The sequence below is a fragment of the Python bivittatus genome, unplaced genomic scaffold (assembly GCF_059951505.1).
Source record: "Python bivittatus isolate LINGU-HERP-01145 unplaced genomic scaffold, Pbiv_v1 ctg000850_np1212, whole genome shotgun sequence".
NCBI lineage: Eukaryota > Metazoa > Chordata > Lepidosauria > Squamata > Pythonidae > Python > Python bivittatus.
In genome coordinates, this window is record NW_028277112.1 from 27,836,336 (window position 1) to 27,854,484 (window position 18,149).

At 38.5% G+C, this 18,149-nt stretch overlaps 1 protein-coding gene and 1 long non-coding RNA gene across 2 annotated transcripts in view; one reads left to right on the forward strand and one right to left on the reverse strand.

Annotated features, from left to right (window-relative positions):
• LOC148213797 (uncharacterized) lies at window positions 1-17,932 on the forward strand. The gene is made up of 3 exons (XR_015793694.1): window positions 1-126; window positions 5,878-5,955; window positions 17,372-17,932. It is a non-coding gene; the product is annotated as an uncharacterized LOC148213797 (long non-coding RNA).
• CUNH5orf63 (chromosome unknown C5orf63 homolog) overlaps window positions 2,593-18,149 on the reverse strand; it is a 25,415-nt gene continuing 9,858 nt past the window's right edge. Inside the window, exons 3-4 of the mRNA XM_007437028.3 lie at window positions 9,062-9,118; window positions 2,593-4,105 (exon numbers count right to left, since the gene is read on the reverse strand). Of these exons, the coding sequence (XP_007437090.1) occupies window positions 3,926-4,105; window positions 9,062-9,118 (237 nt within the window). The 3' untranslated portion in view covers window positions 2,593-3,925. The remainder of the gene's footprint in view (window positions 4,106-9,061; window positions 9,119-18,149) is intronic.

Genomic DNA, 18,149 nt, shown 5'->3' on the forward strand with positions numbered 1-18,149 from the left:
GTTGGACTGGACACGGGGCGGGCGCGAGGGAGAGCTGGAGGACAAATGGCCTTTGGGAGGAAGGGGACCCCTGGTGGCCAGAGGGCGGAAGACATGCTGGGACATGCCATCAGGCCAAGCGTCCAGGTAGAGAAAAAAGCGGGCGGGGGGAGGGGGGCGCCGGGAAGCGTTCCGTCCACTCGCCGCATTTGCTGGGAGGCTCCCGTCTCACATCGCGTCTTCCCAGGCTCCAAGGACAAAATCCATGTGCCAGAGCAGTAGGTGTGGCACCGCGAGTCCAGAGTAAAGGAGACTGGTTTCTTTCGAACCGAACTTCTTACCTCTAGCGGCATTTTGCTTTCTGCATCTGAGTTTCTTTTTCCTTTCTTACTTCCTTTGTTTTAAAGTATTCGTTTATGAGGAATTTTGTTGTTGTTTTATTTTGTTTCCCTACGTACGGCGGACTTGGTTTTGGCTATGAAGCGACCCATAGCTGGATGCAGAAGGGTCTACTTTAAAACAAAAATAAAAGTTTATCTGCATTTTAAGAAATGGCTTAACATGCAAACGGAAACTTAAAGAAAACGAGATTTCCATATACTTTTCATCCACTGATGGCGTAATGAGCAATAATGATTGCTCAGCTAAGGTTCAAATTACTCCTTTCAGATCCTCATAGGGCTTGGTACTTTAACTACGGTTGGCTTTTAGCTGATTTTTTTAAAAAAACTAAGTTAGACCTGGTTAGTACTTGGATAGGAGACCATCATGAAATCTCAGGGCTGTAGGCTAAACTGGAAAGGCCAAACACACACACCTTGGAAGAATAATGGCAACCTACTGCTGTATTGCTGCCTAGATTTAACTTCTTTTGTCCTATTTTCTCTGCCCATTAACCAGTTTTTGATTCTTAAAATTACCCCCCCCCCAATAGGAACCTGTCAAAATGTTTTGCAAGTGCAAGTAAATAATGTCACATAATTGTGGCTGATCTCAGGAAACCCTAACATGGTATAACTTACCATTGCAGAATTCATGTTGCTTTTTCTTCAAATTGTTTTCTATGATGTTACCTCTTCACCCATTCACATAAAGCTATGGGCTTGTACTTTCTGGATCTCCTCTTGTTCTGTTTCTGTGTAGCCACTGAAGCTACAGTAATTCTGCAGGCAGTACGCCCAGCTATGTCCTGTTTCTGTGATTCAGTCTGCATTGATTTAAGGAAATTGACGCTTAGGAAATACAGTTGCATGCAAAACTGGGCAAATTTTATGTTGCAGTGAACCCTTAAGTGACCACAAGCTGACACAACCTGTCCATGATCTTTTTTTGCACCTTTCAGGGGAGACAACTGTTTATATGCAGTTGTTTACAGATACAAAATTAAAAATAGTGAATATGGCAGATCTTCCAGATATTCAAGAGTTGATTTCAAGAGTTCCATGCAACTTCCTTTCTTAACAGCAATTTCTCACTGTTGAAACTGTTAGCTGGGAAGAATACCCACGCATATATATTTCCCCTGCTTTGTAAGAGTGAACCACCTTTATTTTCAAATGTTGAGACAGCTACTTAGAGGAGACCATGATTGTTGAAAGTTGATACATCACAACCTGAGAACTCAGAAGTGTCCATGTTTGGTCAACTATGGGAATTGTCTTCTCCTGGCTAATTTTAAGCCTAATGAGTCAATTGCCTTTTGGAGCTTTATTAACAACTCTATAGTAAAAATAAAAGTGCACTGAATCAACTGGAAGGGTATCTGAATGTTTGTACCTGCCAGATTTACTATTTTCTTATTTTGAATCTGCAAACAACTGTACACAAAAAGTACGCATTCAAATTGCAAAAAGATCTCACATTTAACTTTGTACTATGTAGAGGCAGTGTCAGCTTCTACTCCCTTAAGGATTCACTGAAACCTTTAATTTGGCTTCCGGTGCCTCCATTTTGGCATGTAACTTTGAGTGTATGTGTATTCCTCTACAGGAGGAGCAGGTGCATTGTTATGGAGATCTCTTACAATACTAAAATGCTCATCTCTATCTTTTTTTTTTTAATGTACCCTATATTTTCACTACATTTTTTAACAAAGCCGATGAATAAAAGTATGGGCATATGAGCAGGCCACAGGCTGTGCTCTCAATAAGCCCTTTGTGTACATGACTGTGTTGCACATGGCTAATAACTCTACCTGGTAGACAGAAGTCTCAGTGAAATGGCATTTGGGAGAACACAGACACTCTACTAACAAATCATAGCACTAATGTCATGTTTAGACTGGGAAGACTGCTTCCTCTCTTTCTGAAGATGTCATTCCCTGATTGTACTGCAAGCACTCCAAGCTGATTAAAAGCTGCAGTAGTAGTAGATAGGCAAGGAAATCCATATACACATAGGCTGCAGATGTACTAATACATGGTGTGGGCTCCATTAAACCAAAGCTCAGTTCACTAAGGACATTGCTACTCTTTCCTTACATGCTTTTATGTGCTGAGCCTCAGCCTAAGTTTCCCTGCTCCAGCAGCAGGAAAGAGGACTGTTTTACAACACAGACCACTTATGAAGATGAATGAGTTCACAACTTTAATATGCTTTATACATTCAAACTGCTAACTAAAAATAACACAAATAGTAATCAGAGGGACCAGGAGCATCAAAGAATGGGGATGAATAAGGGGAAGAAAAGATTTAAAGAGCACGGAAGGGAAAGTACAAAAGGGTTATATTAATCTCCAGTTATCAACATTTTGTCTTTGCCAAAGGTTTTTACCAAAAGCCAACAACTAAGCTCCCTGCTGAAATATTTAATTTTCAGGGTTAATAATTATCCTTTTAAAGATACTCAAGTCTTTTGGGAAAACAAGGATCCTTTGAGCAGTTTCTTTGGAACGCAGATTAGAAAAAGCCTTCAATCAGCCTGAGCTAGCCAGACTCAGTTTGAGTATTGCTGTGTACAGCATCAAGGCTTTATATAAAGTGCACTTATACCGATTATGATAACCTCTCTGCTTGTTGTGTGTATTAAGTTTCCATGGGAGTAAAAGCAAATCACATCAGAGGCTGTCACACACTGCTGCAGGCTCTTACCTCTTGGATCCACTTGTATGTATATTTAATGAGGCATCATTAACTAATAAGCCTCTAATGAAAGACCAATTATGGGGAAATGGGGATCCCAGAACCGGAAGAGCCTTGGAAGATAATCTATTTCAACGATCCACTACTCGTCTTTTGCCAATATAGCCAAAAGGTCTTTGGTCCAAATGCTGTTACTACAAGTATAGCGTTTGAAATTTTTGACTGACTTCCAGGAGCAATCAGAAAGAATGCAAACATTCTCACAAAGAGTGGTGACTTGTGCCGTGTACTGTCCTTACAGATACAAGGCAACTTCCCCCAATTTGAAGCCCTCCAGATGCACTGAATTCCTAGCCAACAGCATAACGGAAGTTGAAGTCCAACATATTAGAAGGAAAGGCTGCTATGTAACTTTAGCCTAAGGATAAAATCTATTGTTAGCTATGCCAACTGATACACAAGGAAAATTATATGTTTAATAACAAATATAAGATTGAAGATGAAATTGACAATAAGCTTACTCAGTTTCAGATTGTTTCAATTATTTTTAGCACCATGTTTTACACTACTTCAGTTTTATTTATGCAATTATATTCTGTTGTATGGTAGTAACATGAACCCTAAAGTGTGTGTGTGATGTATGACAGTTGAATAAACCCCAAAATGGGTGTTGGTGTTTACTGTCAGTGAAGAACATAGTCAATATGAAATAAGCGTGTTATCAAACTCAGCTCTGGTAGTTGAGTATAAAATCAAGTTAAATTTCAGCACATTTTTGCAGGTTATGATTTTATTTGTACAGAAAGCAATACAAAAATCATCCGTGCAACTCTTCCAGTTTGCAGTTAAATATCTTTGTTTTTCTTCATTTATTGCTTTCATCTTGTAATTCTAGATTCAAGAGTTGATTTTCTAGTTTTTGTATGTCTACTCGATGCTTCATTAAAAATTTCCCATTCAGATGAAAGACAGGTATTTCATACTTGTATTTTTCAAGCCAGACTGAATGATCTGGAAGAGTTATGTCTATTTCCTGCAAAATAAACTGTTAAAAAAAAAAAAAGGACAGTGAAATAGCTAGCAGCCAAACATTAGAAAGGCATAGTAATAAATTACACTAAAAGAACTGAGGTGATCTCTAAGAAAATCTATGTAGGTTGTAAAGCAGTATTTCCCTTGGAAAAACTGATTAGGTTCACAATTTTGTTCAGCAAGAATCTCTGAATAATCTGAATAAGAGGATTTGGGGACCCCAATAAGCACTACTGCTAAAGATAAAAATGTCTTGAGAAATAGTTTCCCAATTTGTCCACAGAGGCACTCAGATTACAAATGAACAAGTGATTTTGAAACCTGCAGGCTGTGTGATGAAATATTACATATAGGCTATATTTGCACAATATTTCGAACCACAATCCAGCCAATCATATTTTAGTTTAGCATGTTGGATGAACCCAGCTCATATGATTAGCTTATGTTTGCCTGTATCATGTGAACTTAAACCATTGATTCCCTGAATTATGGTACAGTAAGTATGTTCTATGAACAAAATCACTCCCTGCTCTTTTTGTCAAGCATCCTGGGTAACCTTTGGCTACCTCTATGTGAGGTGTACCTATTGGTTTTATAAGTGGCAACTGTGAGTCACTTACCGAAGACATGCTCTCTAGGCTGGGGAGATCTCAACTGGTTCCATTTGGGAAGAAAAAGGACTTGTAAAATGGGAGTGGGGATTAAAATGCCCAGATCAGATCTAATTTCAGAAAGCTTTCTGGAATGCTCTAGTCTCAGTGTTTGAGCCCTGTACAGATTAGGGGCTTCATGCTTCCCACCTCCTCATATTATTCTAGAGCAGATCAGCCCTGTGCAGTTGGTCCAACAATCTTCTGGTACCATTATACACAAAATATGTTATTTCCTGAAGGCCCTGGGGGGGTAGATGCAGAGGCACTTTATTCTGAGGCATCCAGAATAAAGCAAACTCAGTGAACAGATTCTAGCAACTGAAGCAAACATTTGCCTTGAACTATCTCTTGGCCAAATTTTCAGTGCACAATCATATTTCTTCTCCCCTTTCACTATCATTCTAGCTTCAGAGAAAATCCTTATGCTAACTCATTCCTGCTTAACAAAGAAACAGTTTGTATCAGATTTCTAAATAAGAAAAACAAACGACCACACACTTAATGGGAAGAAAATCTCATTGATTGTGATTCTAACTATATTTTTTTAGCAAAGCGATTGATATAACTTCTAGGCTGCATGTGATAACACACCCATCTTCTGTTCCAGTAACAGTTTGATCTGGATATTGCTTTATCTTGACCATTTAAATGGGCAAAATTAAAGCCATGCAGATTTGCAAGCAATTATTTTGGTAGGAACTGTAATACATAAAATTGAATTATTTTACAGTCAACTATGTCCAGTTTTAGTACTGTATTTGCTTACTGTTTACTGTTTTATGAAACACTATTGCTAACAATTAAGGTCTCTTGGTGGTTTACAATAAAATGCACTATCACAATTAAAACCGAAGATACTAAGAACAGTTAAAAACAAACAAAATCAACAATTAAGCATTGTTGATTTAAAAGGTACATTGTATGGCCTTTTAAAAAGCCAACAAAGAAGCTAAGCCTCTTAAGCCAGCAAGGGGTGTATTCCAAGAAGAATGGAGGCAACTCCAGAGAAGCGTTAATGGAGTTGTAGCCAGAACAGCTCATGGTATCATATAGAAACCAATGTCCTCTCAAGTAGCCTAAATCAAGGTATATAAGGCTTCAAAGACAACTCTAATGCAGAGTTTCCCAACAGGGGCATCATCATCATCACCCCATCCCATCCTGGAGCAGGATTTTTAAGTTCGAGAGGGCAGTTAAATCTAAGGAGAAGGTAGGGACATTGTTTAGTGGCAAATTTACATGAGTTCTCCTTGCCAGAGTGTCCAGTCTCTTTATCTGCAACTATAAGGGATAAGCTTGATTTATGAATCAGAATGTGTAAAGAATTTGATGCATTTTATAGCAATCATAAAGACTGTAACATATTATTAAAATAATGAGTGCTTATAATAAATGTCTGTGTTAACCATAAGGTGGAAAGATTTATATAATGCTATACTTATCCATCATTATTTGTCTGCTGGTGGATTTTATTTATACCATTCACAAGGCATGATTTACCCATGAGAAGTGTTTGATTATACATTCATACTTAGTATTAACGTTTTTTGAAGGAGGCAGTAGAAAAATGATTTCACTGGAATAGGATCCTCTTGGAAAAAAGTATGGGAACTAATGCCCTAGAGCAAATTGGCTGCTGGTGTACAAGTATAATGCCCAGCAATAACATGGCTCTGGGTACTTCCGGAGACCAGCTGACTATAGTACTCAGTTCTGTCCCAAATGAAGTTCCTGAACTTGTCAGAAAGGCAATCCCAAGTATGACATGTTGCAGTAATCAAGCCTGGAGGTTAACAAGCAGGTATCCCGCAAATGATGTACCAACTATAATTGATATAAAGTGGTCCTGGCTGTAGCTTCAGTCTAGGACAATGTTTCTCAACCTTAGCGACTTTAAGATGTGTGGACTTCAACTCCCCATGCTGGCTGGGGAATTCTGGGAGTTGAAGTCCACACATCTTAAAGTGGCCAAGGTTGAGAAATACCGGTTTAGGAAACTGGAAAGATATTGGACCTAGAATAAGCCTCTTAAACTCTTTCTCCTTTTTGACTATTTGACTTTGTATTGACTATATCAATATTTGGTATAGGATACATGTAACTGTAGGATACATGTGTATTGACTTTGTATTGACTACACCAATATTAGGTGTAGGATCATGTGATTTAAATGATTTTAACCCCAAGATTGATTGATATTTTATGAGGCCTTCCTGCATTTATTCTGTCACATTATTTTAAATGAATCTACAAAATATTGAATCAATCACTCTCTCATGGCCATCCTGTAATAATTTTATTGCATAAATTATTAACTACCTATTAGGAAATATTTAACTTCTCCCACTTTCAGGATTATCACTGGACATTTATTCTAGCTTCAGTTACTGACTACTCAGTACTTCAGAACTTCAGAACTGTTCTCCTTTTGGGGCTCAGTTTGAAAGTTACTATTTGACTCCATGACAACTATTAGGAACCCTGTGTGGGTTAACAATTATTGCTGCTCTGTGTATGTACCTATAACATTGGATTATTTTGAACTGTTTACTCATGGAAAGTTTATTATATAATAATGCCAGTTGAAAAATACTTTTTATTCTTTTAGTAAGATACCAAAGATGTAGACTGGATTACTAGACTTACTTATTCTGTGACATTCCTGACTAATGGTAAGGACTACACCATGAATGGGTCAAGGGGAAAGGGAAGGCCAAGAAAGTTAATGAAATCCTCAAAAACAGGAAGATGAGAAATTTAAAGAACAAAAGGCTGTGTATGAAGTGGTGTATGGATATGGCAGAAGTAAGGATGATTTGCAGGGATAGAAAGCTATGGAGAATTATAGAGAATGGAATTGGTGTAAATTAATTTCAGATATGCTCCCTTTTTCTTATCTCAGGCCTTTAATTTCTTAGGTTTAGTATTTTTTCGTCCTTTTCTGTGCTTTGCATAACTTTGCTTACCTTGAAAAGGAATAGCATGATAAGTAATCATGTAGATGCATGTAAAATAGTGGGGAAATCCAATCTTTAAAAATCAACTGGGCTTCTCATAATATTATTACTTTGAATTAATTCAGTTCTGAGAAAGCCATTTTAAAAAGTTTGCTGAATTAAAAAAAAAAAAGAGTGAATAACATCAGATTGTTTCTTGGCAGTTTATTCAATTCAAGCATTTCTAATGTGCTCTTTTTTGTCCAGATTGTATTGTTGCTTCTGAAGCTCCATAGTGGTTAGAAGTTTTAGATGGGTTAAACAGAGCTCCCAGTAATCCTTTTGTTATGGGAAGCTGATGAAATTGATATTTGTTACTTAACATAAGTTCTTCTGTGCTGTATCTCTAGCATTTGAAATCTATCAAATCTACAGAAATTATAGATTTTCAGCCAATAATTGAACTAGGTTTTTATTTGCAATGAAGTGGCAGGAAGAAGCAATATGGTCAAGTGTTGCTATATTTACAATATAATTTTCCAGAATTCCACCCTTAAATAATTCTCAAGATGATTAATTCTGAGGTTAAATTATAGTGTGAATGCTGTTGCATGTATATAGACCATTTTATTCTGTTTGTTAATATAATATAATATAATATAATATAATATAATATAATATAATATAATATAATATAATATAATATAATATAAATGAGTAAATGCCCTCTTGTCAAGTTCCAATGTATAACTCTTCACCCAACCTATTATCAAATGCAGGCATACATTCAGGAAATGACATCATTATCTGAAGATGGGCATCATCAGCATATAGATCATACCCAGTTTCAAAACTCCTGATGAACTCCTTCAGCAATTTCATGTAAATATGGAAAGAACTAGAGAAGCAATTCTCCAGTGAGGAGCAATTGCCTTCAAATGATACCATCTAAATTTGCTTTGAGCCAAAGGAAAAGAATAATTGCAAAGCAGTGGCTACTCTTTTTAGATTTTTCAGGCAACCCATATAATTTGGTCAAACCACCGAGAGGCCAAGAAGAACCAAATGAGTCACACTTTCTCTGTTGGATACTAAAAATGATTAATCTGGCCAACCAAGGCATTTAATTCCTGTAGCCAGTTCTGAAGCCAGTCTATAATAGAGCAGTGCATCTTTCAGTTGCAACACAAAGGCTGAAAATGCTTTCTGAGAATTAGCTTTGTGAAAATCAGTCATGAAAACTAATTTAAGAAATTGCTAAAAGAAAGAGAAACTGATGCCAATACATTCATGTTTTTCTGCAAACAGGAAAGTTCTGATTCACTATTTTAAATATTATGTGTTGGTGTTCTGCTCAAACAAAGGACTGTGTTAGCTTACCTTGTGTTTATGTGGTTCAAGCATCACTTTGGCTTCTTCACACAAAGAACAGGGATGCTTAAAGAGGGGAGAGAAAAAGCAGACAGTGATGAAAAATAGCAGAGGCTAAATAAAGCTTGCTAATATGCTCTCAAACCATTTTGACAATTTTTTGGCATAAGGTAACACTGGACTCTGTGTCTTAGATTAAAGGGGGGAAATGAGAGAGACAGCACTGACAGAATTATCTATCCTATTTCAGGGGACATGGTTGTACCTAACCGTGGCACATGTCCCAGCAATCTTTTTTCTGTCATCTCTTTATAATGCTGACTTCCTGGGTCATTCTGCTCTGGGCAATGGGAAAGTTGGATTCTTTGAAAATGCCTTCTCCTCCTATACCTGCCAGGCCCCTGAACCAATTCCTGGCTCAGACGCCTGGGTTAGTCTGAAAAGCAGCTACCAGTAATGGCAGTTGAAGGGTTGTATAATGAAGCAGGAAAGAGACAGCCAGTTTTCTGCTGCTTCATGGCACAACTTTTCCTACACCTCTCAGCTCTTCTTTTCAACACAGAAGTAGTGATTCTCTGGAACTGTGCTAAATTCATATCCAAAAGGAGCCCGATAATCAGTTCTGGGATGGCACAAGTGGTTTGTGCAGGTGTATTCAAAGGGAGACCACATGTTAGGCGATACCAGTTGACCATCAGGCTTCTTTTGAAATGGGTTTAATGGTGCTAAAACCCTGTCTGAAAGGGACCCAACTATTAAATGATATCAGCTGGCTGGTAACATTTGGTAAGAGAAGAGGAATTAATTGTTTTAATACATCTTGTATTGTGTAAATAAAAACAGGACTGTTTGCCAGCATTGTGCCTGTTGCAGGATACAAGTTGCCAGTGGAGGCAGAAAATTTTATGTTGGTCTAGTTTTCTGCCAACTTAAGGACTACTGGGTAGCACTCAGGAAGAGCCCACTAGTGATTCATCACTGCTCCACAGCAAGAAAAAATGAAACGAGGCATGCAACAATACAATTTTTTTTTTTAAGGTTACCTAATTCACAGGAACAAGTGGCCAACATTGACAGCCCTCAATGTCCTTTCCCACACTATAGGAGGAGAAGGTGAAGTCAAATATTTAGTACATTCACCTATATCACCCTGTAACATGTAAGGCAGATATAAATACATTTCACTTGAGCTCAATGAAGCATACAGATAGATCTCAAGGATCTGTACTTAACTGCAGCTTCTTACAGTTTATTAAAGACAGACCCTATCTCACACATTATACAGCAAAAGAAAATACATGCTAAATATTTAATTCATATCTGCTTTTAGCTTGTAGCACATTACTAGGAAAACTGCAGTTATACAGATGTTGTTGAACTTCAGCTTTCAGCAGTTCCAACCAGCATGGCCGATGATGCTAGCTCAGCAGCATCTGAAAAACCATAGGTCCCCACCCATTATGTGGCTTTCTCAGAAGAAAGGAAAAATGGAACACAGAAGGTGGTTCTGAAGGATCAGATTAGGAAGGAGAGAGAGGTTTCCTTGCCTCACCCACAGCCAACACTATTTTGTTTGATGACATAAAGTGCAACATGAAGGAACACCGGTTTGGTTAGAGTTGGGTGGAACATGCCTTTTGCATATTTACAGATGTGCCTCTCTTCCCTTTAGTTTTAGAACTTTAGCATTCACCATGTTTTCTGCATAATTGCTGGAGTAGAATTGCATGTATCATGCAATGCGGGAAAGAAAATTGTCTTTAAAAGTGAGAATTGGTGACTTCCAGAGGAAGGAATGGTGGACTGAAGACAGCTTCAAGTGGAGCCAAAGAGCATGGTGAAGAACAAAGAACTGGTGAGTAGACCAGCTCTTCAAACCTCTCCGAACAGAGAGAGGATGGGAGATTGCCCACAAGCGCTCCAGACAGTTGCTGCTCACAAGGAGACTGCAAGACAGTGGTCTCTGGCAGGTTTTGAGCATTGGGAGACCAAGGAATAGCCATCTTGTTCAAACTGCGGTCAGCGCTCTTAAAAGGACACTAAGTTCACATACCTCCTTTTCTAATCACATTCAGAAATTGCTTATTAACTACTTTTCAGCTGTTAGAAACCTTTGGATTGACAAGTCTGAAAACATCAGGTGAATTTGCCTTCAATCCTTAATGAAAGAAAATTTTAACTACAAGCTTAAGAACTTTTAAAAAAACGAAATAAACAGCAGAAAGCTAATTAAGACTTTGATTTTAGAAAGTTATAAATAGATTATGGGTCCAGGTAAATTTGAAATAAGATTCTGGAATTAATTATAAAGAATCCTTCCCATGGGAAAGTTGATTTGTTTTGAATTTTTTCTAAGACATAAAAGAGAGAAACAATTTTAAAAATTGGACACTAGAAGGAACTAAAGATTTTAATTAAAGGAGAACAATACATAAACCTGATTAACACCTATAGAATGAAGCAAAATATTATAACATTGAAAATACTAAATGATATTTTTGAAAAATAGAATCAGAAGTTAATATCAACAATGTCAATAGCGATGTTTGCTTCAATGGATAGACTGTGCCCAAAAGATGTTTTGGAAGAAATGACAGAAGAGAAACAAGTTTTATTTGACAGGATAGAGACTGAGTTGGCACTGAAAGTGGATCTACAAATGACAGGCTACAAGAATGACATGGAAAAAGATGTTTCATTGGACATATAAAATAAATTGGTTGATGCTTTAAAAATCAAAAGGGAATTACAAATAATAAACCAAGAGAGTGACTTGGATAATTCTTTTATATCTTGCCTAGCAGCAGCCCTTGAGCACTTGGATCTTATTGTTAGGTTGATGGAACAATCTCCTAAGCTTATAGTACTGCAGGACTTCAACTTCCAAGTCCTATGGTTGGGGTCATGTGCAGTTTAGATCTGCACAGCCTCCATGACAATCAGGTTGTCTTGGTTCTTTTCATGTTGGTGGTCACATGCCAGACCTAGATTTAAACTTGGAGCAAGGCTATCTGAGCGACTGCCTCTCCCTAGGTTCATCTGCCTGTCCTACCAGATCTAGCAGAAAGGGCATGTTACAGGTCCCATCACCTAGGGAGCTACATTTGGGAGGCTCCAGGTGGTGGGCCTTTTCTACTGTGGCACCTGCACTGTGGAATCTTCTTCCTCCTGAGGTGAGGTTGGCCTCGTCATTGTTGAGCTTCCGAAGGTCCCTTAAGACTTGGTTATGTTAACAGGCCTGGGGACCCCAGGGGACAGCAGAATTAGTGAGGTGGCTCCCTTATTTTTAACATCTTTTTATTCTCTCAGTTTTATTTTGCTTTGTATATTTTTAATGTATTTATTATTTTTAGCTTTGTTGTACGCCGCCCAGAGTCACCTGTGGTGAAATGGCGGCTATATAAATTGGTTTAATAAATAATAAATAGCATATACATTGAACATGAGAACATTGCCACCAGTCCTCTGCCATGATCAGGTCACTCTCTGGTCAAGCTCTTCCCCCACTGCTCTACAATGTTTGTATGAAGCTGTTAGGAGAGGTCATCTGGGGTGAGGTATCATCCATATGCTGATGATATTCAACTGTATTTTGTGGCTCCAGGCTATGATGGAGATGCTGTGGAAGTCCTAACATGGAGTCTGGATGCTGTGAGGCTCTTGAAGGCTAGAAACAAGTTCAAATAAATATCACCAAAACAGAGTTGTTTGTCTAGATACACTCTGACTTTGAGATGATCTCTGTGTTAACTCTGGATGGGGATCCTGTTAAAACAGCTGGTCTGTAACTTGGGAGTCCTCTTGGATTCACAGCTCCTGCTTGAACAGCTGGCAGAAGCCATGAAGGAGGGGCTTTTGCCCAGCCAAGGCCAGTGAAGCAGCTGCAACCCTACCTGAACAGAGAAGCCTTGTTTATTGCCAAAGAAAGTTTTTCTCAACAAGGTGCCCCGCAGATGCATTGAGCTGCAATTTTTATTATCCCTAGCCAGCATGACTAAGCCAACTGAAGTCAGTGAAATAGACATCTGTCAATTGCACTATAAATCTATCCAGCACCTTGAAGACTAAATGATGGAAAGGCAGAGGAGAATTATTTTAAAAATACAAAGCAATTTATATTACTTAATATCAGGGATCGCCTCTCCCCGATCACATCAGCCTGTCACATTTGATCTGGCGGAGAAGGCATGTTGCTGATACCATCTGCCAGATACTTACATTTGATGGGTCCCAGGAGGTGGGCTTTTTCTGCCATGGTGCCTGCCTTATGGAACATTTCCCCGCCCCCCAAATCAGGTTAGCTCCATCCCTGTTAACGTTCCGGAAGTCCCTCAAAACCTGATTATGTCACCAGGCCTGGGGTTCCCAGGGAATTGGAAACATTTTGAGATGGTTTCATTGTGGTAGATATTTTTACTCTCTCTGTGTGGTTTGTATATTTTAAACTTTTTATAATATTTTCCTTTTAAATAATGATTTTTTATATCTTTATAATGATTGTTTTTATGTATCTGTGGTTTTTTTCAATTGTTGTACGCCACCCAGAGTTGCTTTTTGCGAGATGGGCACTATATAAATATAATTAATTAACTAATTAATTAATATTGGATTTACAAAAGACATTTCTTAAAGCTTGGAGAAGGGGTAAAAAAGAAATGAAAAGAAATCAAGTTCTGTGATATTACTTGAATGGATTAAAGATTAAAATTATTAGAAGTAAAATTTGATCAAGGTTAAAATAGATACGTTGTGATTTCTGGCAACCCCTAATGGACTTTTGATGACACCAGGACTGAAATGATGTTTTATGGATTTGTTTATAGATAAGAATTGGGACATGGGCTGAAGAGATTATTGGTTGTAAATTAAGAGGAGGTGAGAAGTTACTAAGATTGTTTATACTTGTGAAGTAGGAAGGTTGGAAGTCATTTCTTTTTATATATATATATATATATATATTCTTTTTCTTTAGTATATTTTTCTTTCTTTCTTATACTTTCTTTTCCTTTGCACTTTTTACTTTTTCTACTCTTCTTTCTTTTAGTTTGTATTAGTTTTTATTATTGCAATTATAATCTTTAACACAATTATTTTTTTTAAAGTGAGAGTTGGTGTGGTATAGTGGTTAAGGTATTGAGTAGGAATAGGGAGACCCAGGTGTAAGTCCACCCACATCCACAGCTCACTGGGAGACTTTGATCAGTCCAACCTATTTCACAGGACTGTTTTGTGGGGGAAAAAATGGGTCTTGTACTGTGCTTAGATATAAGCACATACCAAATAATAATATTATTGACAAATTCTTTTTACTTAATGTATTATGCTGCTTCAGTTAATCTGTCTCTGAGTAGTTTACAAGCAGCATTACAAATAATGTAATAATATTACAGTCACCATAAAACAATCAAAATACATCATAACCATACTTCTGTTAGAAACATCACAATATTACCATAATAAAACATAGCATCATACATTATCAGAATCTCCTCACACACCCAGGTACCTCTGACTTTCCATGCTTCAGTTCCCAAATGCTTGTTAGAAAATGGGCCGTTACTTGTACTATTTGCATTTTTTTAGAAGATCTTCAAGGGCAGCCGCATGTGGACTGCATTACAGTAGTTTACCTGTGAGATGACAAGGGCTTGAGTGACTATTGCTTCTGTTCCAGAAACTGTCACAACTGAGGCAGCAACTGAGTTTCGGCAAAAGCTCTCCATTCACAAGTTCTACCTGCAGTTCCAGCAGAAGCTGAGAATCCAAGAAAATCTCTAGACTGTGTACCAGCTGTTGCTGGAAGGCACAGCCTCATCCAGAGCTAAAGTTAGTATTATTCCAGAGTCAGATAAACTGTAGTCACTCCATCTTTCCAGGGTCAAGTCTCTGTTTTTCTCCATCTGTACCCTTACAGTCACCAGACACCAGGACAAGACTGTTACTACATCTCCCAGACTGTCTGAGGTTGACATATGTAACTGGGTATCATCAGCATATTGATAATATTGAATCCAAAACTGTTGATGTCGCTCAGCAGATTCATGCAGACATTAAATACAAGGGGGAAAGGGTTGATCCTTGTGGTACCCCATATCAGAGGGTCCAAAGGCCATACATATGCAAGGATATAGTACTTCTGCTTTACAAGGTGTAGCCATGAACTTAGGCCCATATTGTGTCCAGTTGGATTTACTCCTTGTCTTCCACCATTGTCACTCTAAGTATCTCCTCTGGCACTTTATTGCCAGGTGCTCCTCAGAAAATCAAGGGACTCCTGAGACCGGCATATAGGAAGAGGATCTTTAGAAGCAATCCTATCAAGAGCTTTGTTATCCCTATATTCCAAAGTTCAACTTGGCTCGTGGCAAAACCACTCTCCAGATTGTTGGGACACTCCCCAAGTGCCATCTGGAAGCCATTTGGATCCATCAGATGCACTATTTCATTGCTGTATGTGTTTGGATCATTTTAACCTACTCTGATCCTTCCCTGTCGATGCAGTACATCAAAGTCAGCATGAGCTACATAGTCTGGGACTTAGGAAGTTGTCTTGTCTCAAGTGAGATTATTGGTCCACCTAAACCTGAACTGCCAACTCTTATTGTCAGGAGCTCTCCAGGGCATGATGCAAAGGCCTTTTGTCTTTCATATTATCTGCTATCTGATCCATTTAGCGGAAGATGCCAGGGAATAAGACTGACCTTCATGAAAGCAGGTGATCTGTCACTGAGCTTTGAGTCCATGTGACAAGCTTCTGAAGATGAAGATGGAATAGCAGCTTTTCACCAGATTTATCTTGCGTGTGCTCTAGTGCCAGCAAGATACATAGAGGGTTTCCAGGTGGATGCTTCTAGGGAGAATTGCTATATTTTTTAAAATCCCAGATATATGTTTACAGATGGCCAGTCTATTGGTTTAAATTTATATGCCAGATGAATTCCAGAAGTTTATATGCCAGAAGAATCTAGACTGATAATTTGGCAGGTCCTGTTCCCCATTTCCATTTCATTCACACAATTCTAAGCCAATTCACCATTTTGCATTCTAGGAACACTGAAGTACCAAGAGAAATCTTCTCCAAAAGTACTAATTTAAGGGGTAACATTCTGAGCCTCAAGTTTGAAGGAAATACCCCTTTAAAGAATTATCAAATACTCTCCCACTGCAATTTTTCAAGAGAACAAACATACCTTCTGGGCATCTATGATTCTTTCTGTGCATTCTTTGCAGCATAATTTTTCTGTTTACTTAAAAACATAATTGAGACTGGACAGAATGGACCCAAAGAGAGAATATTACATTAAGCTAATAAAAGAACCCTGCATTTTAGCCTAAGGAGCTAATTGTTTTCTGCGTTTGCTGGTAATTTTGCAGGTTCTGTGCAAAAATGTTTATTTAATTAAACAAGCCTGCATAAAATGTCATTTCCTATTTGTATCTATCCATCCATCTATCCATCCAAAGTATAGCTTGTCTTTCATTCAGGACCTCAAGGAGGCATACATAATGCTCCCTCATCCTATTTTTCCTCACAATAACAATTATGTGAAGTAGATTGGGCTGAGAAAGAGTGACTGGCTCTAATGAGTCACCTAGTGAGCTTCAGTGGCTGACTGAATTTTCAGACTGTTAAGACTCAGCATGTATTATAGCTAAGGCTTTGCAATTTTTTTTTTCAATAGTTAATCATTATCCCCCCATCATACTATTATTCATCATTTCTTTGCTATTTAGAGTAGAAGCTGCATAGCTAGCTAGCACTGAAACATCTTTGTCGTATTAGAATCACGTGGAAGAAGAAAGTTTTAGCTTGACTTGACTGTATCACATCGGCTAAATAAAATGAGAGAATTTCATTCTGAGTGTTTCTTCCCCTCGTTTTAAAATTGTTTACTTCTGAATAGAAACATTTGTCTCACAAGTTTCTGTTGAGTTGAGGTGCTAATTTTGTTATTAAGGATCATTAACTGACACTGTAAGCTATTTATTTATTTGTTTGTCATATTTGTATAACCGCCCATCTCACAGGCAAGTGACTCTGGGCAGCATACAACAAATGAACACATTTCTTCACTGTGGAAGGTGTACCAACAGCACAAGGGGGCAGTGGTGTCTAGATACAGATTTACTCTATACCCTTCTTTGTCTTTCTGCCGGTTGGTAATCTGTGGTCACGTCTTTCTGCCTTTCTTCCCAGGCACACACGCGCACAGCATATGCTCTTTGACTCTCTGCTCAGTAGGATGTAGTTAGCTAGATGCTAGGCTTTGCTTGTGTCTATAAAGTATTTCATGTAAACAAATCTCTTTTCTGTTACAGCTATGAACTTGCTTCCATAATCATTCCTTGGGTCAGATTCCTGCTCACACAAATACACAGAATGCTTCAACCTCCAATCTTCATGTACTACTGTATATATCAGGGCTCTAAGTGCTTCAGATCTGAAGACAAAAGGGTACATAAGAACATTCAGGGGCACACACAAAGCCCAGTCTGCCACCCCTCAAACCAAACTCAAGCTGTGGGCCATGAGTAAATTTGAGGGAGGTTGCAAATGTTTAAGTGGCCACAATGGCTGAAGGGCAGGAACTGTAGGGTTTGCATCATTCCAGTTCTGGGAAAGGCAAGAAAGGAGGAGTTTGAACAGGGAGTGGCACACACCCGACAGGAAGAAGTGTAGCCTGCCTACTGTTCTCTTGGGATTTTATTCATGATATGAAATGAACACCCCAGCAGGATCAACCAACCATGAAAGTCCAAGAAACCACCCATAGTAGGGATTGGCTTGTTGGCGGAAAGCAGGCAAGGTTTTGCTACTCTTGCACCCCTGCATGCTGTAGAACATCTTCTGCTGTACAGTCCTAGTGGATAATCACAGGCCAAGCTGACTTAGTATCATGTGGGATGATGCAGTGATGGCTACTGAGGCCAGCTGTTACCACTAGGAAATGAGCCAATTACAGATGAGGCACCACAATGACACATCTTTTGCTGTTCCTTCTGAGCTTCTAGCTCTTCTCTGATCTTGGGACCCAAAACATTGTGGGCAACAAGACTTGTCCTGTATCTTGCTAACTAGCCTGTTGCTGCCAGGTAT